The 20,953-nt window shown below is 51.1% G+C and overlaps 1 protein-coding gene across 1 annotated transcript in view; it reads right to left on the minus strand.

The window, feature by feature from the left end:
- Positions 1–20,953, minus strand: part of LOC129031637 (contactin-associated protein-like 4) — a 207,029-nt gene that overhangs the window by 93,355 nt on the left and 92,721 nt on the right. Inside the window, 1 exon segment of the mRNA XM_054478145.2 lies at positions 4,933–5,080. Within this exon segment, the coding sequence (XP_054334120.1) occupies positions 4,933–5,080 (148 nt within the window).

Genomic DNA, 20,953 nt, shown 5'->3' on the forward strand with positions numbered 1-20,953 from the left:
GAACTGTTATTGAATGTTATTGAAATGATATCCCCTGTTGGAGGTGGGGCCTGGTGGGAGGTGACTGGATCCTGGGGCGGGTCCCTCATGGTGATTTAACACAATCCCCTCCATGGGGTCATCGGGATAGTGGGTGAGCTCTCCCGAGATCCTGTTGTTTAAAAGTGCACAGTGCCTCCCCCACCCCTTGCTCCTGCTTTTGCCATGAGAGGACTATTTCCCATTCGCCGTCTGCCATAAGTAAAAGTTCCCCGAGGCCTCCCCAGAAGCAGATGCCACCATGCCTCCTGTACAGCCTGCAGAACGTGAGCCAATTAGACCTCTTCTCCTCATAAATTACCCAGCCTTGGGTCATTCTTTATAGCAATACAAGAACAGACTAACACAGATCCCAAAGCACCGGAGCAGTGGGCAGGGCTGGGAGGGAGAGTGACGGCTAGGGGACCCTGCAGGGCCATCCCCTGAGAGACCTGGCTGCAGTCACGAGGTGACCTCTTAGGCAGGGAGCCCAGAGCACAAAGGGCTCAGCCACCCTCTCCCTGACCTCACTCCCTCCAAGGGCTCCCCACACTCCAAACCCAACCTGCAGGAGGGTCTCTGATGCACACAGGGACCCGCAGGGCCTGCTACAGCCAGAGACACTCACACACACCCATGCATGAGTGCACAGACACACAGAAACAAGCATGCATGCACAGGCACACATGCAGATACACACAAGCACACATCACACATGCACACATACATGTACACATCACACATACACACATCACATACACATGCATAACCACCACACACACATCACACATACACATCCATGCATACACACAAGCACACATGCACAGGGATGCACACACTCGCATAAGCACACACATACACATACGTTGGGAGAGAAGCTGAGGCAGGGCTTGCATGTCTGCTAGACTTGCTGGCTCCTTGCTTGCAGCAGTCGCGTGATCTCTCACTCACTTGATACACTGTTTCCTTTCAACCCCCACATCCTCACCAGCTGTTTCTCTGAGCACCAATAAATAGCCTGGGCTCCCAGAGCTCGGCGTTCGCAGCCTCCACACTCACGATGGCCGCGCTGGTCCCTTTCTCTCTCAAACTGTCTTTTTCTCATTCTTTTGACTCTGCCGGACTTCATCGCCCCCACGACTTGGTGTTGGGTCTGATCACAACACACAAACACACATGCACACACGGGAGAGCTCATATGTTACATTTAGTTTTTTCAGGAAGGGGTTTTCTAAAACCTGAAAGCCTCACAGGGGGTCCTCAGGGTACAGTGATTGGGAACTCATCTCAAGCCTCTGGTTGGAGGGTCCCCACTGCCCACTGTGGGGTGACAGCGTATCATCCGCCTTCCTTTGTGTCAAGCCCATGCCTGGCACCAGCTGTACCTAGAGCCGTGTCCACACGTCAGTCACCAGCTTCTTTGTAAAGCTGGTGCTCCCCGCTGTTCAGGGTGGCTGCGGTAACGCCAGCAGCAGCCTGGCCCCCCCTGTGGCTGCTACAGAAATGCACCTTTCCCGGGCTCCAGGGAAGGCCGCTGCTGGCTGTGTCTCCCAGCTCCTGTGTGCCCCGGATGTGGAGGTCCTTCCACGGGTGGGTGCACAGATCCATGTGGTTCACATCACGGAAGAACCCTGTTAACTTCCAGCATTTTCATTTTCAGGGTGGGTTCCTCTCCCTCCCACGCTGTTTTATTTCCTCTCAAGGTTTCCCTAATGAAAGCCGACAGCAGCGGGCCCGGGCCGACAGCAGGCCCCGTGCCAACAGCAGGCAGGTCCACCCGTGGCTCCGGGTCTCAGTTTTTCTTCTCCTTACGAAGCGCACCTTCTCATTTTAAATAGCTTTGCCGCAGTGTTGATAACAGACTCGTGATCAGTGCTGGAGAACCCACACTCCCTCTGAGGCAGGCGGCATTTCACCAGATGAGCCTCACGCCTGAAAGCTGCCATTGCTGGGTCCACCCGAGCCCCACCCTCCCTTTCTGGTTTGCTGTCTGACCTGGAGCAGGTCTCGGGGCTGCCTCGGGCCAGACAAGCCCTCTCTTGGGCCACACCTCTACTCTCTCCACCTCCCCAACGAGGCACTCACCTGCACATCCGCTTGTCCATCAGGAGATTCACAAGTGCCTGCCGCATGGCCCTGGGTAGTTCCAGTTGCCATGGGGATTAATCGGGTTGCCACGGGGACAGAGCCAGTTGCCAGGGGAGCATGTAGAATGACACCTGGCCCAGAGGGGCTTGCGGGGGACCTGCGTGCTGATGGAGGAGTCAGTGGGTAACAGAGGGTGGAGTGAGCGAAGACAGCAGAGGCACCTGCCGAAGCGCCCCTGTGTATGGAGTTCGAAGGCGGGACGTGTCCCTGCTAAACTGGTGACTGGTGGGCGAAGGGTCAGTGCTGGGCACAGGGAGCCTCAGGACAGGGTGATGCTCTGTTCTGTGGTCTGGGGATGCGTGTGATGTTGTGAAAACGAATGCAGCTGCACACATTTACGCTGTGCGCACATTTCTGTATGTACCTCATACATCAGAAAACTTATTCCCAAAAAGTAATGACTGAAGGTTGGCTTGGGGACTGTGCAGACATCGGTGGGGTTTGGGGGGGGTGCTGACGCCACTGGAGACGACTCAGGGAACCCAGGCCCCAAAGAGCTAAAGAGACCAATGAAGAACAGAAATCCTGGAGTTTTCAGGATGTCAGATAAGAGAACAAACAGCTTGCTGAAAGGCAGAAGTGCCTTTCTCTTGTAAGAAAACAAAACTGGCTGAAATGGGCTGGAATCCAGTGGCCGGCTGAGTCCACACGAAAAGAGCTTGCCGACATCACAGCCTGAATTTCCAACGCAGGTTTCATGGTCCCCCCAAGTCTGCATGTGACCCACCAGGTAGCGTGAAGCGATCACGGCGCCTGCCCTGGGACAGTCCAGACTCCGCTTCCTTCCACCCATCACCCGCCCATCCCAGAGTCCACCCCCTGAGGCTCTTCTAGTGAAAATGCTGCCTGGAAGCCATGTGTGTGGGGGCCTGTGTATGTTGAGGCCTGTGTATGTCGGGGCCTGTGTGTGTGTTGGGCCTGTGGGTGGGGGGGGGCTGTGTGTGGCGGGGTCTGTGTGTCTTGGGGCCTGTGTAAAGGATGTGTGTGGAGATTGCTGTACACAGCAGCCTGGGCCTGAAAGGGCTTCCTTTACCCAGTGGAGCTTATCCTGGCAGAAGCATCTGCACCAGCAGGCAACACACTCCCTCCTGGCCGTAGCTCCTGCCGGGTCCCCTGACCTCCTGGGGTGGCCTCTACCTGCAGGCAGGTCCTGCACATCCAGTTCAGGGAGAATTCTGCTGGGTCAGTGTCCAGAGAACCCTGGACCCTGAGATCCGACCCCACCGGGCTGCCTTGGCAGGGGTCCTGTGGAGTGGGCTTAGCCAGAATCCCCCACCCTGAGGTCTCTGCTACGTTGTTTTCTGCCTCCTGAACTTGATTCCTGACCTTGACCTTGCCTGTGCGTGGGCTGCAACCCCTGCTGCTGCCTCTGCTGCACCCAGTGGGAGCCTGTCTCTTCCCCATTGCAATCACCCTGCAGGATGTCTGCTCGCCTTCCCAGCAAGGTCTTCCCCGGCACAATTGCCCTGCAGGACGGTCTCTTCACCTTCCTAGCAAGGTCTTCCCTGTCGCCATTGCCCTGCAGGACGTCTCCTCGCCTTCCCAGCAAGGTCTTCCCCATCGTAATCGTCCTGCAGCCCATCTCCTCGCCTTCCCAGCAAGGTCTTCCCCGTCGTAATCGCCCTGCAGGATCACCATCACCCTGCAGGATGTCTCTTCGCCTTCACAGCAAGGTGCAGGATACACTCTTCAACACCAGGAATCCAAAACATGTATGAGGAAGCCTGGGGTGTGATTTGGAAGGGGCACGGGAGACACACAGAGCCCTCGGGAGAAGCCGCGGAGGTGAGACCCGGGGACGTCCCCCTCCCCACTGGGCCTCCAGGGCCTGAGACGCTGCCGGGTTTATCCTAGTGCTAAGGATGAGCCTGGAAACAGCAGCGTGAGCAGCACCGAGGCCTGGGGAGCCGGTTTCCTCCACATCATCCGGGGCAAGGATGAGCATGGAAACCTGGGGGGTGGGGAGGAGCAGCACAAGGCGTCCTCCCCAGCTCCGGACAACTCGCGGAGGACGGGGCCTGCCATAGGGTTGGAGGGTGAAGCGGGAAGAGCTGGTCTCCTCTCTAGCTGTGGCAAGACCTGGCATTTCCACCTCCTGGAGCCGTCCGAGGGCCACTTTCTGAGTCCTGCTGGTGCATTGTCTTCCGAACTCCCTTTTGCCAACCCCCGTGTTGCCAGCGGCGCAGTTGCTGAATTTGGGGGTTTTCTGATCCTGGGCCCTGAGGGTGCCATCTGCTCAAGCAGCCAGGGAGTCACGGGCTGAGAGGGAGCAGCCCCGAGGCCCCTCCTCCCCCATGGGCGCTCTGCCCGGGAACAAGGAGCCTGGAGGTGCCGACGCCAGGGCGGGGAAGCCACAGCCCGTGTTCCCAGATCCAAGAGACCCTGCATGTGGGGGTCTTAGCTGGAGGGAGCGCCTTGTGGACTTAGAGGTGTCCAGGGTTGTGTGGAGGCGGTCAAAGGAGGAAAAAATGGCTAAATGTCCCTGAGTTGGTGGCCAGGCCAGGAAGAACCGCTGAGCCCGCTGGGTGGGACCTGGGCAACGTCACCATTGCCAGCCCTTCTCAGAGCATCTGTTTCAACAGTCTCAGGTGAGAGGTGAGACTCAGCTCCAGGCACCCCTACGTCGGATCTTCTGGGACAGGACAGTCTGTTCTGTTGTATTTCACAGCTGCAAGCGCCCCTTGGGCCCCGAGAAGCAGCCTCTCCTCCCCACACTGAGCCACTGCCATGCCCCATGCCCCGTGCCCCAAGGGCCACGACACTTACTGTGGGCACATCCGTAGGCCTCCACGCGCATCCCAATCCTGCTGTCTGGGTTCCAGGCCACCGGCAGGAAGCGCAGGTGCCGGGCCTCCAGGGGCGGCCGCAGCCTGTACTGCACCACTCTGTCCGCATTCGAGTTTCCCAGAAAGGCCTGCAAGAGAGGGGGCTCAGTGGCCGGGGCTGGCCCCTCCAAGAAGAACTGGGCGCAGGCAGGCGCCCTCCCTCCTCGGCGCCTCTGCCCCTCTCCTCTCTCTTCAATCCCCCGTTCCCAGCCCACCCGCTCCCCAGGCAAAGCAGCTCTCAAACCACTTGGGCTGAGACAGTGCCACAGCCACTGGCCCCCCGGTTCCTACATTGAAATTTAACCCCCAGACAATGGCTTTGGAGGTGGGGCCTTTCAGAGTTTTGGGGTCTCAGGATGGAGCCCATGATGGGATGGGCGTCCTTGTGGAAGAGACCAGGAGAGAGGTAACTGCCAGGGGCCTGGACGTCCACCCTGACACCAGGCTTGCCGCGTCCGACCCTGGGCTGCCGGCCTCTGCACTGAGAAGCGAGTCTCAGTCCTTGATGAGCTGCCGCACCTGTGCTGTTTCCTTGCAGTGGCTTGAACAAGGGACCAAGGCAAACCCCATCAGGAGGCAGGAGATAGGAACTCCCTCCAGCTGTCCTGGGGCTGTGGCAGTGACAGGGGACGGCCACCAGCCCCGACCCACAGGGTCTCATAGGTCTAGGCCCTGGCGGGAGCCCGGCTGGGCCTTGGCTCAGCAAAGCCTCTGCCCCTGTTTCCCTCCTGGACATGCTGCTCTCTCTGAGGCCTGCAAGCTGGCCAGGCGGGTTCCCTTTCTGAGCGGGAGATGCTGTCTGGCCGCCCCATTCCCCGCAGAGAAGCTCCGGTCCCAAGGCCCTTCCCGCAGAGACGCTCCGGTCCCCAGGCCTTCCCCGCAGAGACGCTCTGGTCCCCAGGCCTTCCCCGCAGAGACGCTCTGGTCCCGAGGCTTTCCCCGCTGAGAGGTCCTGTCCTGAGGCCTTCCCCTCAGAGATGTTCCGGTCCCCAGGCCTTCCCCACAGAGAGGCTCCCGGTCCCGAGGCCTTCCATGCAGAAAGCTCCGGTCCTGAGGCTGTCCCTGGTGCAAGGCCACTCAAAATGTTCCCAGCACCATCCCAGGGCCCTGACCCGGGTGTTTCTGTGAGGCTTGTGTTTGGAAAACGACACGTGAGCTTCATGCCTAATTTCCAGGTCACAGAGTTTCACCGTAAAACACACACTGAGGACGCACAGGACGAGAACCGCAAGGGTAAGACCCCCAGATTCGCAGTCAGAGGAACGTGGCCGGGGCGGGGAGGGGTGTGAGGGCCGCAGTGGTTCCAGCCTCTCCCTCCCTTTCCTACGGCCTCGGCTTAGGGCCCGGACAGTGATGCCCTGACTCAGGAGGCAGCCTGGGTGACGGGTTTCCCAGAACAAGACAGAGTCCTCAAGGATCCCCTTTTACAAATCTCTATCGATGCTGAAAATACTTAGCATAAAACGTTATAATATCGGGATGTGAGGACATCCCCAAACCCCAACATCAAATGCATTCACAAAGTCAGAGTCAAGGGCGCCTTGGGAGGGGTTATCTGCAGGCACTGTCAGTGAGGAGGATGCGTGTAAATTCAGGTTATTATTAAAACTCAAGGGCAGCCCTGTGAGTGAGGAGGACGTATGTAAATTCGGGTTATTATTAAAACTCAAAGGCAGCGCTGTGAGTGAGGAGGATGCGTGTAAATTTCGGTTATTAAAACTCAAGGGCAGCGCTGTGAGTGAGGAGGACGTGTGTAAATTCGGGTTACTATTAAAACACAAAGGCAGTGTTGTGAGGAGGATGCGTGTAAATTCAGGTTATTATTAAAACTCTAGAGCAGCGTTGTGAGTGAGGAGGATGCGTGTAAATTCAGGTTATTATCAAAACTCAAGGGCAGCCCTGGAGTGAGGAGGACGCGTGTAAATTCAGGTTATTATTAAAACTCAAGGGCAGCACTGTGAGTGAGGAGGACGCGTGGACGCAGCTGAAAGGTCTCTGAGCCTGTGAGTCGGCGAGCGGTGAGAAGGGTCTGACACTCAAACAGTAAAATGCTCAGCTTCACAACTTCATAATAACAATAGAAAACAAATGTAAAGAGCAAGAAGACCCCATGTTTCCTGATCAGTCTGAGACGGCTCAATAGGTTCCTAAGCGTGGGTGAGGGGTGGGGCGGACACCCTGGGAGGGAGGTGAGGGCTGTCCCTTTGGAATCCACTGGCCCCGGCATCTGGGATGCTTAGGAAGCTGAATGAGCCCCCATGGCCTCCAGTCCTCGTGGCACACTTTGGATCACATGTGAAATGGATTTTTTCCTGAAATATTTGTAAATTGAGGTCTGTGTGCGTGTGTGTCCAGTGGTGTTTGCGTGTGTCTGTGTGTATGTGTGTGTGCATGTTTGTGTGTTTGCATGTGTGTGGGGGGCATGTATGTGTGTGCTTGTGTTTGGGTGTGTGCATGTGTGTGTTTGCATGTATGTGTTTGCATGTGTGTGCATTTGCGTGTGTGTGTTTGCATGTGTGTGTGTGTGCATGAGACCTCTCCATCATGTAAGCGTTTCTGTCTCCCGCGGACAGTGGTTCTAAACTCCAACATGTGTCAGAATCGCTCCGTGGGGATTTCCACATGGAGACTCTGGACTCATCACTGCAGGAAGGTGGAAGTGGGAGCCGTGGGCTGGGAAGGCCCAACTTGGGGATGGTCGTCCAGCAAGAGCCCTCACTCTGGCCCCTGCAGGCTGAGGTGGGTTGGTGTAAAGCTGCAACCAACTTTCAGCTTTAAAAATAACCGTATCATTACAGTGTAAATAATTCACTTAAAGTTAAATTTTAAAAAAAAGTTCAGTGAAAAAAATAAAGATTTAAATTTTGCTCACGTCCATCAAAAGCAGGAAAACACATTCTGTGAGAACTCTCCGTCAGCATCCCTGGGTTTTCTGTTTTGTGGGTCTTTTTTTCCCATGAGGATCACATCGCTGTAAGAGGCACCTTTCACTAGGACCACTCTAAGAGGCGCCTTTCAACTCCTAGTTTAAGTATTAATAACATGAAGCAAAATACAGTCATGTAACTACCATGCAAAAGACTCCATTAACAAGGCATCAATTTAGTATTAAAATTCCAAACAGCAGCGGCATTCTCATTGTCATGCCAATCATCCTGACAGCTGTCAGTGCTGGAGTCAGGCCTCCGGAGGTGCACGAGGGACCCAGGTTTACACCTGAATCACTGCCTCCACAGCTCCAGTTCCATGAGCACAGAACATCCTGGAGTGCTCCAATCCCTGTTTTGAAAGTCAATTGAGTATTGAATAGTTTTCCCAGGTGGAAATTTAAATTTGCATTTTAGAAAGAGAATCAAAATTGACAAAACTTTCCAATAGTCCTGATACTGTGCTTACCCTGCAAATAATACGTTTAAGTGCCTTGGATGAAAGATTCCATCAGCTCTTCTGGACATTTTAAATCCAGCCAGAAGCCCTCACTTTGGGCCTGTAAGCTCTGTTTTTATTATTCAATCAATGGCGCCACGTAGTTACATGATCCTAATGCATTCTCCCATGCTAGGGGTGGAGAGAGGCCCCAGAACCTGAGTTAAGCTTCCTTCTACCTGGAGCCTGAGCAAAAACTCCGCATCCAAGCCTCCAACATGTGTCAAAGGAAGTGAAGACTTGAGCCCAACAGCAGCCCTGCTGAAGCCTCCAACATTAGAGACCCTGAGTTCCATGATCTGCAGAACAGGAAGGCAGCAGTGAAATGAGCCCTTTATTGGATGTGCCTCACCTTCCGATTCTATACATTTTGATCACATAATCACAGTTCACTGCACTGAGGTCAAGGAAGGAGGCTCTTCTATTCTGTAATAATTGGATCAATGAGCATGGCGAGTAGAGCTTCCTGTCTATCATCTTCTACTCCAGTGAGAAGGTGCCCTGAGTTAGCAGGTCACTGCCCTGCCTAATGGAGTAGCCCTGGGGACTGGTGTCTGTGCCCAGGGGTCGTCGTCAAACAGGACCATGGACAGAGACAGAGAGCTCACCGTGGGAGTGTGGCACATCCCGGGAGGTGTCACAGCTGTCCCTACAGCCCCTGAGGCAAGGACTGTCCGGCCACCTGTGAATGGAGACCTAAAGGACTGATCTCATAGGATGATTCGCTAATGAGCCTTTTTGTCCTAAGCACCTGAGAGATTCCTCACTGCCAGCCTCAGTTTCTCTGTCTGTAAACAGGGCTGGAGACGCCTCCCTCCCTTGGCTGGCATGCGGCCACCAGGGCTGTGTCTGTAAACAGAGCTGGAGACACCTCCCTCCTGTGGCTGGCATGTCTGTAAACAGGGCTGGAGACACCTCCCTCCTGTGGCTGGCATGTGGCCTCAGTTTCTCGGTCTGTAAACAGGGCTGGAGATGCCTCCTTCCCTTGGCTGGCATGTGGCCACTGGGGCAGTGCTCACTGTGAGGCCTCAGTGGGTGAGCGGCTGCTCCGAGGCTGCTGTGTGGCCATTGTCACTGTTCCTGCCGGCCACTGACATTGGCCAGACTCTAGGTTCATATCCAATACGTCCCTGTCAAGATGTAAGATATAAATAGCTGTTCCTATAATCAAAAATGTATCATTCACTGCTGATGATATTAAATGCAAATTTTATTTAAAACTACTAGCAATTTTGAACCCTAAAGATGAGAGATATTAAGGAAATCAGCCTAGGCTGTTGACCTCCCATTCTGGAAAGCAGGGCTCTATTTGGTGGGATTAGAGGCCAAAAGAGAAAAAGGGCTCTTGAGTTGCCCGTTCCATTGTTAGTTTAATGGAAGCAAAAATACACTAACTAGTATTTTTATTTGCTTTTTTGAGAAGAGATTCTGTATCTCATTTCCCTAAAAGGAAAACTTAAAGTTTCTAAATTTGGGGGGAAGAAATATAAACCTTTGCGTTGACTACACAAAATGGTGCACAGATGGTGTAGCTTTCACCTGTGAGACTGGGGTTGCTGGTCCTTGGCTCTGTCACACTCTCTCTTTGTACACAGATGTGCACATCTATGCATTCACACACATGCTCACACATGTGCATGTATGCACATGGCACAGATGCACACATGTTCATACCACCTATGCATGCACAAACACGTACAGACATGCACACATATGGCTGGTAGTTGTGGAACCATTTTAATAAAGTTGGAGACTTCACCATCCTTTACCCTAAACTCAGTGCACATCTCCTAAAAACAGACCTCCAAAGTGACTAGAATACCATTGTTGACACCAAGCCAATATTAATATATAGGATATGGCCCATATTTAAATTTCCCCCCTGAATACAGAACATAATCCATCTTGTGTTTTTGGCTCATGGTTTTGATGTTTTAAAGTGTCTAAGTTGGGGACCTGTAGCCCCTGGCGTGTTTGTGGCTCATGGCTTTGATGTTTTGAGGCGTCTAAGTTGGGGGACATGTAGCCCCGGCGTGTTTTTGGCTCACAGTTTTGATGTTTTGAAGCGTCTAAGTCGGGGACCCGTAGCCCCTGGCGTGTTTGTGGCTCATGGTTTTGATGTTTTGAAGTGTCTAAGTCGGGGACCTGTAGCCCCTGGCATGTTTCTGGCTCATGGTTTTGATGTTTTGAGGTGTCTAATTTGGGGGACCCGTAGCCCCTGGCGTGTTTGTGGCTCATGGTTTTGATGTTTTGAAGCATCTAAGTTGGGGGACTCATAGCCCCTGGCGTGTTTGTGTCTTATGGTTTTGATGTTTTCAGGCGTCTAAGTTGGGGGACCCATAGCCCCTGGCGTGTTTCTGGCTCATGGTTTTGATGTTTTGAGGTGTCTAAGTCGGGGACCCGTAGCCCCTGGCGTGTTTCTGGCTCATAGTTTTGATGTTTTGAAGAGTCTAAGTCGGGGACCTGTAGCCCCTGGCGTGTTCTGGGTTTGTTTGAGGGTCCCTCATGGCCAGGATTGGCCACACGTTTTTGGCAAGAACACGACACGAATGAATTTATTGTGACTCATGAGGCAAAGACTCAGACACACCACTCCTGTTGACATTAATTTTGATCATGTGGGAAAGGAAGTGACTTTTCTCTTTACAAGTAACTAATAAGGGTGGTCTGATTCTCTGAAAGCCTGTAAGCATCTTGCTCAGGAACCAGCACATGCACTGGTCTCAGCGCCAGCTAGGATCCTCACCTGCGTCAGTGACTGCACTGGTCTCAGTGCCAGCTAGGATCCTCACCTGTGTCAGTGACTGCACTGGGTCTAGAGGACGGCAATTTTCTATCGTTAGCGTTTTTACAGCCAGGGTCCTCAATGTCCTCCCTTCAGAACGCCCTCCTTCCTCCTCCCTCTGACTGTAAGATGCTGATGGTTTAATGCTCCCATGGGATCCATTATGATTGTTACCACCTCCCATGCTGGAACAGCTCCAGATTTGCACACGACAATCCCTTAGGTGAGTCCCTTCAAGCACCAAAGTGGTTTCTTGTTTGATGGCATCAGAAGGTGCTCCCAGCTCAGCCTGGGCATTCCCTGTCCCTGCCCAGAATCAGCCACTTTTCTAAGGAGCCCTGTGATTCCTTTCCAAACGTGTTCTGACGCTGCCATCTGCTTTAATATTTCATGACAGGTAGCACACAAATGTGTCATTTCTTAAATCTTGTTTCTGTCAAAAGACTATTTAATGTATTTATGTGTGTTTTAAATATATTCAGATCTTATATTCATATAAATGCTACTTATTTGAATTTTAAGAAATTGCATTTTGGAAGTTATATATAACTGCAGCTATTTCCTTAAGTTTTCAGACAGAACAACTGCTCTTACAGATAAAGAAATGGAATGGAATATGTTCTGAGGAATGTGGTGACCTAGATTTTGGAACTTATTAGTGTTATGGTCTTATCTCTTACACCAAATAATGATTGTCTTGATAAAACCAACATGTAGAGTCTGGTATACCCTACATTCAAACTTGGCTTTGAATCTTCCAAAGTGGGCCCGGATTCTCATGAGTAAGACGATTATGAATGAGAGGACAGCCACAAAGATTTATCCTTGCTTTATTTTCTCAAATCTGAAGATGTGGTTTCTCTAATAAATAGGAATAAGTTTTCTCTTTGAACGTATAGTGCCTTCAGCAATCCTTCAGAAGTTCAAACCCTGATACAGCGATGCAACTGAAGAGTGAGGCAGAATTGCAGGGCTGAAGCTCAGCCCTGAGATGTGTAATTAAGAGGTTGTGGGATTCCTGCTCTCTTAAGAGATGGGGACCATCGGGGCTGTGTCATGGCAAAGTTGGATGAAGGGTTTACCTGAAGGGGTTGTAAAGATCGATGGGTTTGGTGCTAACGATTGGAGCCTACTGACAGCTGACACTTTACAATTTTTACTTACTGGAGACATTGGAAAATCTCAGTTCTGTCCTCAGATATCAAATCAATTTGCCACAATATCTACAGTTAGCCAATAGCTTTAACATTCCACAACCACTCTTAAAATTCAGCAATCAAAACTGATTATTGCTGAATAAATGATTTGTTTCAGTAAGTCATAGTCTTTGGTGATGTATAAGAGTGACCTAAAGTAGGGTTTTCTGTCTGCTTATTTGCTATAACTGGTTTTAAAATAATATCTTCAGGAATTAATGCCCAATATTAAAGATTAGTCAAATCCCTATTCCCCTTTGTCAATCCTGCTACTGAAATCTAAACAACAAAGCACAATATCCTAACTCAGGATATCTAAATAATCTTACATTTTCTACACAATTAAATTGAAAATGGGAACAAATAAAAACCAATTATATTGTCCATGGGCTGCTCAGATGGTCTCTGGAATTCTATAACCTGTGCCTTCTGATTGGGGTCTAGATAGAGCATCACAGCCCAAAATGACCTGTCAATGAGAAGTTTATTGACAACGGTTTCCTTTCAGAAGCTTTTGCATTTGCCATTTCTGTTTAAAGAGTTAACCTCCACCTATTTCTGAAGCACGTATGTCTTCAGAGAGCATTTGATTTAAAAATATGGGGGATTCTTGTTAGAACGATGAATTAAAGATTATTTTTGTTTGTTTTTGATAAACATGCGTCAAGTTTCTAGATGTGAATACTGATCAGTTGCACATGTGATCTCATTTTCTACTCAAAGAAAATGTTGTAGAAAGCTTGTATGAAGCCCACAGGCGTGGGTTTCCATGGGAACATCATTGGTGATGATTTTAGAGAGATTCTCCTCTTACTTACACAGCTCACCCTTTTTTAAACTGTGCTGGTTGAAGAGCAGAATGCCATTTGGATCTGGAGTCAGGCATTCCCCTCCTGGCCTTCCTGGGCTGCCCTGGCCAGCCTGGTCTGAGATCTGCCTAATGTTTTGTTCATACTTTCAGCAAATCCAATGGCACCTAAAACCCAGTCACAAGAGGATGGGGAGCCAGCAAAGGTGCAGGTGGGGGTGAGGAACCCAAGGGGGGCAGCACCCAGGGAGAGGGTGGCCCAGGAGCCTAGGGCGTGGCTCGTGCAGAGCCCCATGCTGGAGTGACGACTGGGGGAGGCACAAGCCGGCCCTTGGCCAGAGGGAGAGAACCGTGGGTGACACCTGAGGAAGAAGCTGTGGGTGAAACCTGCTCCCTGACTCCACATCTTCCCCCTGCCTTCCAGCACCCTCCACGCACTTAGGGGCCTGGCCCAGCTGAAACCATCAGCAAGAGCATCATTGCACAATCGGTGGGGGTGCACAGAAAACGGCTCTGGGGGAATCTGCAGAGGCCCCTGTGGGCCCCGCTATGGTTGCCTGGACCACGGTGCTGGGTACGGGGTCTGCAGATGCCCCTGTGGATTCCTGGACTACGGTGCTGGGTATGGGATCTAGAGTCCCCTGTGGGCCCTGCTGTGGACTCCCTGACCACAGTACTGGACACAGCTTGTGTCCTCCAAGGGCTGTAAGAGTCAATGCAAGGTGTTAAGTACACTGGCTTGTACATGTTAGCAAGATTGCTGTTATCTGGTTAAAATAATTTGATATTTATAAATCTGTTGTATGAAGATACTAATTAATTCGAGCATTAAAAACATAATTACCCTAGCACCAGCACTCAGTGGAAAACTGTGAAGCAACTAAAATGCCGCTGCTCTAGATGCCTGAACACAAGTCACTACTCGTGTGATCACGTTTATCACTTAATCATGTGACATCATCACACAAGCAACACCATCACCAGCGTGTAAGTTAGCTGGCTTCCTTTTTCTGGTTTGGCGACACAAGGAGTTTGGAAGTCACCACTGTGTCCTAACAACAAGTAAAAAGCTGAACAAACTGAAAAATCAGCAACCCTTCATAGATCTAGAGAAGTGAGGTCACAGCACGAACCACCACCTTCTAAACAGGTGGGCATAGAGAATCACCACTTTCCAGAGCAGTAACCCACAGGGCCCAGAACCAGGGCAGGGACTGGAGTTGTGATTGGCACCCTGCTGCACACTTGGTGTGGGCCAGTCTGTGCGTTAAAGCTCCAGGGGACCCTGTCTCAGCGAGTCCAAAACTTGTGTGAGTTTTATTTCCAAGAGCTGGGCCAGATTCTCACAGTGAATAGTAGAGAAAAAACCCTCATGCTTCTGGCAGGCGGAGGGAAGAGGGAATTTGCTGCCTGTAGACTGGCCTCTCAAGAAACTTTAGAATAAGTTTCCTACAGAGAAGAAAAATAATACAGCTCAAAAACTTGGATCTGCCAGAGCCTGGGGTTCTTCTTAGCAAGGCCTGCCCTCCAGAGACAACAGGTAACAGAGTGTAAACCACAGGGGTCCCATCAGGACCCAACAGACGTGGGGAAGGAAAATGCCCAACCCAGCCCTCCACCCATCCCGTACCACCCAAGGAGGAACACGGAACTGACCTGCCCCAGGGCACAGGCTCTGGAAGGCTGAGGCTGATCCAGCTTCCCCTCCCCACATCTCAGCAGCCCATGCCACTAAAAGCTGCTTTGCAGCCATTTCTGTTACTTGTTATATTATGTGGGCTATAAACACAGCATTACAAGGCACACCACAAGGCAAAAGGCAGTTTAAAGAAACAGTTCAAACGTCGTGACCAGACTCAGATACCACAGGGATGCTGTAATTCTCAGATCAGAAATTTAAAACACCTATGACTAATCTGCTAAGGGCTCTCATGGTTAAATTGACATCACAAAAAAACATGCACAATGTAAGCAGACAGGTGGAACCCCCAACAAACAGCCAAAAAGACCAGGAGCTGCCAGTCAGCAACAAGCACTGTGACAGGAGCTGTCAGTCAACCAAAGCACCATGACAGGAGCTGTCAACCACAAGCACCATGATAGAAGCTGTCAATCAAAGCACCATGATGAGAGCTGTCAGTCAACCAAAGCACCTTGACAGGAGCTGTCAACAAAAGCACCATGACAGGAGCTGTCAATCAAAGCACCATGACAGGAGTGAAGGGGTTGGTCAGGCTTGTGAGTGGACACCGCTGGAACCTCCGAGCTCAAGGTTGAAAAAAAACTGAAACACAAAGAGAAAAAGTCTGAACAAAAAACCAACAAAATATCCAGAACTATGTGAAAACCAGAGGAGAATAAACAGGGAAAGGAACAGAAAAAATATTTGAAACAATAATAACTGAGAAGTTTTTCCAAATTAATGTCGGGCACCAAATCACAAATTCAGGCACCCAGACGTATCATTTTCAAGCTAAAGAAAATCAAAGATAAAAAGTTCTGAATGAAGCCAGAGGAAAAAGAAACACCTGACTGCCAGAGGAGCAAAGATAAGAATAGCGCCTGATGTGTCCCCAGAAACCACATAACAGAAAGAAAGTGGAATATTTAAAGACACTGTTAAGAGAAGAAAACCACCAACCTAGAATTCTGTTCTCTGTGAAATTATCTTTCAAAAATGAAGGAGAAATAAACATTTTCGCAGACAAACAAAAGTTGAGGGAATTTGCTGCCGGTAGACTGGCCTCTCAAGAAACTTTAGAATAAGTTTCCTATAGAAAAGAAAAATAATACAGGTCAAAAACTTGGATCTATATAACAAAACAAAGAGCATCAAAGAAGCAATCAGTGAAGGTAAAATACAAACATTTTTCTTATTCTTATTTGACCTAACAGTACAGTTTGTTTAGAATAACAATAGAAAAGTATATTTTCTAATGCATGCATATATACATATATATGTATATATTATATAATATTTATAGATATGCTTACCTGTGTCCACATACAAATGAATGGATTGGAGCAATGATATCATGGATGGGGAGGAATTAGGATTCCTTTATTATTATAAGTTACTGACAATACTAATGATGTAGCATACTGTTATTGGAAAGTGGACTTGGATTAGCTGTAAATGCATATTGCAGAACCTGGGGCAAGTACTAATTTTACTATTTATTTATTTATTTATTTTTAGACGGAGTCTTGCTCTGTCGCCCAGGCTGGAGTGCAGTGGCACGATCTTGGCTCACTGCAAGTTCAGCCTCCCAGGTTCACGCCATTCTCTTGCCTCAGCCTCCCAAGTAGCTGGGACTACAGGCACCCGCCACCACGCCTGGATAATTTTTTGTATTCTTAGTGGAGACGGGGTTTCACCGTGTTAGCCAGGAGATGGTCTCGATCTCCTGACCTTGTGATCCGCCCACCTCAGCCTCCCAATTTTATTTTTAAAGAAGTATAACTGAGGCCAGGCATAGTAACTCATACCTGTAATCCCAGCATTTTGGGAGGCACAGGTGGGAGGATCACTTGAGGCCAGGAGTTCCAGACCAGCCTGGACAACATAGCAAAACTCTGTCTCTAGAAGAAATTTTTTAAAAAATGTAGCCAGGTGTGGTGGTACGCACCTGCAGTTCCAGCTACTTAGAAGGCTGAGGATTCTTCCAGAGAGATGCCCATCCTGGAGGTGTGCTTCCCAAGCCCCGGGGCCTGACCACCCCATCAAAGTCTAGGGGTGTGACCTTCCACCTCAGTAGGGCTGGAAGCAGAGCTCTGACTCGAAGAAGATTATTCTCAAGCCTAAAGGTTTGGATGTCTTGGGCAGCCACTTTTCTTGCCACTCTCTCCGTTCTGGAGTGGGAATGTCCATCCCGTGCCTGTCCCACTTCTGTACTTTGGAAGCACATGAACTATTTGACTTCACAGTTTCACAGCTAGAGAGCAGTTTCCCTCAGAATGAGTTGTACCTTGAGTCTCACTCATGCCTGATTTAGGTGATCATTAGAGGAGACTTGGGACCTTAGATGCTGAATTGATGGTGGAATGAGTTAAGACTTTGGGACTGTTTGGAAGGGAAGAATGTGGTTGGAATATGAGTGGGACATGAATCGGTGGGGGGAGGACAGAGGCAGAATGCTGTGTTTTACATGTTTGTGTCCCCCTACATTTCACAGGTTTCACAGGTTGAAATCTACCCCGCAAGGTGATGGTATATTAATTAGAAAGTGGGGCCTTTGGGAGGTCGTTGGGTTGTGAAAGCAGAGCCCTTGGGAATGGGGTCAGTGCTCTTATAAAAGAGGCCCCAGTGAGCTCTCTCTCCCCTTCTGCCTCATGAGGACATGGTGAGAAGACACCATCCATGTACCAGCAAGTCCTCCCCAGGCAGCAAATCTGCCAGCCGCCTGGTCTCGGACTTCTAGCCTCCAGAACTGTGGGAAGGGAGTGTCTGTGGTTTAGTCTGTACCCTCAGCCATGTTTCATTACAGCGGCCCAGGGGGACTGACACGGCCACTAAACCATGTCACTGTCACGTGGTCCTGTTAGCAAACGCCCCTCGGTCCAAATGTGAGCTGATGAAGATGATGCCTGGAATTCCCCTCCCAGATCAGGACACTGCGGTCCCACTTTCCAGGGCCCCAGACCTAGCCCGGACCTTCCCCACCCAGACCCTCCTCAGTCACAGGGAGGCACATTTAGGAAGACACAGCAGAACCCTGCACACCAAACCCAAACAAGCTCCCAGCACAACCACATTCATCCTCAAAGGCAGACAAGAGGCATTGCTGTTGCTCAGGAAGGTTTATATTTTTCTTTGATCCTGATATTTCTCAGATGTTCCCCCAAATGCAGTGGAAATATAAGAGAAAACCCATCAAAAGAGTGGACCGAGGCTGGCGGTGGGAGGCTGAGGCTGGAACTGCTTCCCCCTCCTCACAGGCCCTGCAAAGGGCAGTGGACACAGCGGGGGCCGTTCCCAGCCTGCCTCTGTGCCGTCTGTGCTCCGACAGCCCTGATACCTGCCTTGTCTCCTCCAGGGTACATGTTGATGGACAGTCAGAATCATTGTTAACTTTGAGTCAAAAATGCAAACGTTAAAATTAATCAGCAGATGGCAGGTGCCATAAGACCTCGGAGTGCTCCAAATTCTCAGTCTCAGGGGCTGAGGGAGACTTGGTTCTTTTTCTTGGAAGCATTCGCAGTTTTATAAAACTGAACAGCCTGTGATGAACAGCATTGAACACATTCCACCAGCCACATCCTGATTGAAATTTCCACCCTCATCATGATGATACTGGGTCACATTTTGATCTAAAAATAAAATGGAAGGTCCAGAAAGGAAAAGGAGCACAAGCAGCAGCTTGTGTGTGAGCACAGGGCTGCATCACTGCCATTTCAGGGGCCACAGCTGGGAGGGCTGGGCATGGAAATGCCTCCTGTCTGAGTGACAGTGACTACACCCAGTGCCACACTTGATTACTGTAGAGCAGGCACAGAGGCACTTTGCTAACTATTTCCCTGCTGAGAGATGACCACAGCGCCGATGGCATAAATAGCCCAGAGAAGGGTCTCGGCGCAGTCTTGCTACGATTTCACTGCTGGGAGATGACCACAGCGCCGATGGCGTAAATAGCCCAGAGAAAGGTCTCGGCGCAGTCTTGCTACGATTTCACTGCTGGGAGATGACCACAGCACCGATGGTGTAAATAGCCCAGAGAAAGGTCTCTGCACAGTCTTCCTACGTCGCTGATTTTCTAGAAATCAGAAGACTTGAGGTTTTCTGCCAGTTGATCACCGATACATTTGATCCTTGTCGAGTAAATTAAACATATCTGGTCCCAGTCTCCTGCACCTGACTTAATGTAAATAACATGAAGGAATGAATTATGCTGCATGAATCATGAGATCTTTGGCAGCATTCACAGCACGTGAATGAGGTGAGGCCAGCAGTGTCAGCAATATGGCCGCACGTGCTTCATCAATAATGTAGAGCAACAAAGACATTCTTTAATTTGAGTTCAAAAAACACGTTTGTAACTACCATCTAGCAGTTTGGTTCCAGTCACTTCTGCAGCATGATGTGATCCATCGCGACAATCTCATCGTGTAGACCCTGTCTGGAACTTGGTGGGAGCAGAACAAACCATGTGCATTTTTGCTGAAGGCCTTTCAAGCAGCAGCTTGGTTGGGGAGTAGCAGTGACGGTGCCCTGTGGTGGCCAAAGTTGATCCCTATGGGGCACCGTTACTCATGCTCAGTCTGCAATTCAGCCCAGTCGCCTTCCATGTGGCTTCACCCTCTCCTCCATGGAGGGGATTAACTGCATGTGGGAGAGGCTCAGGCAATTGTCTGCCTGAAAACTCAGAGAAAGGGAACATGGTCCTGAATCTGCTGTGGTCTTCATTTCCTTGTGTATCCGTTCCTGTTGTTCGGAGAGTAGAAACGTAAACAAGATCATGAAACCATCACTGAAGACCTCCGCGATGGCATGGTGGGGCTTGGACGGACTCCTCAAAGACACAGATTGAACCAGACAAAACTCATAAGCAAGCATCCCAGGGCTCTGGAAACCAACCAAGGCACACAACACACTGAGAGGCACTTACTTAGGAAAAGTTATGGAGCCTTAGCAAAAACAGTGACGTCTATGGTGCACCTCATGGAGAGGTCTCACCCCTGTCTCATCCCTGTTTCCATAAACGGTAGGGGTTGGCCCTAAAAAGCACCAGCTTCCAGCCAAGAGCTACCTTCACCTGGTGAAGGGAAGACCCCGTGCCCACCAGTGTCTTCAGCACAGTGGGGACCTCGGAGGCAAGTAGAAAGGCTGGGGCCCAGGAAACACTTGGGTGTGGTCTGTAAGGAGACCAGCTCACTGTCCAGACATTTCACAGAAAGTGCTGGAGGAGGAGACAGCACAGAGTCCTAGTGAGCCCCACCCTCCTCACCAGCTGGAAAGGCTGAGCTCAGTGGAGGTGCCTGTGCTGCTTCTGCATCCACGCTGACCATGGGACCAGGCAGATGTGCAGAAGGATCCACCAGAGCCCAGCAGCAAGGAGCCCTGGGCAGAAGTGAAAACCCCAGCGCCCAGCAGGGAGGCCTGGGCAGGAGTGAAAACCCCAGCGCTCAGCAGGGAGGAGCCCTGGGCAGGAGTGAAAACCCCAGCGCCCAGCAGGGAGGGGCCCTGGGCAGGAGTGAAAACCCCAGCGCCCAGCAGGGAGGAGCCCTGGGCAGGAGTGAAAACCCCAGCGCCCAGCAGGGAGGAGCCCTGGGCAGGAGTGAAAACCCCAGCGCCCAGCAGGGAGGAGCCCTGGGCAGAAGTGAAAACCCCACAGGGAGGAGGCCTGAGCAGGAGTGAAAACCCCACAGGGAGGAGGCCTGGGCAGGAGTGAAAACCCCAGCACCCAGCAGGGAGGAGCCCTGGGCAGGAGTGAAAACCCCAGCGCCCAGCAGGGAGGCCTGGGCAGGAGTGAAAACCCCAGCGCCCAGCAGGGAGGAGGCCTGGGCAGGAGTGAAAACCCCAGCGCCCAGCAGGGAGGAGGCCTGGGCAGGAGTGAAAACCCCAGCGCCCAGCAGGGAGGAGGCCTGGGCAGGAGTGAAAACCCCAGCGCCCAGCAGGGAGGAGGCCTGGGCAGGAGTGAAAACCCCAGCACCCAGCAGGGAGCCCTGGGCAGGAGTGAAAACCCCAGTGCCCAGCAGGGAGGAGCCCTGGGCAGGAGTGAAAACCCCAGCGCCCAGCAGGGAGGAGCCC

Source organism: Pongo pygmaeus, chromosome 11 (genome assembly GCF_028885625.2).
Source record: "Pongo pygmaeus isolate AG05252 chromosome 11, NHGRI_mPonPyg2-v2.0_pri, whole genome shotgun sequence".
NCBI classification, from domain to species: domain Eukaryota; kingdom Metazoa; phylum Chordata; class Mammalia; order Primates; family Hominidae; genus Pongo; species Pongo pygmaeus.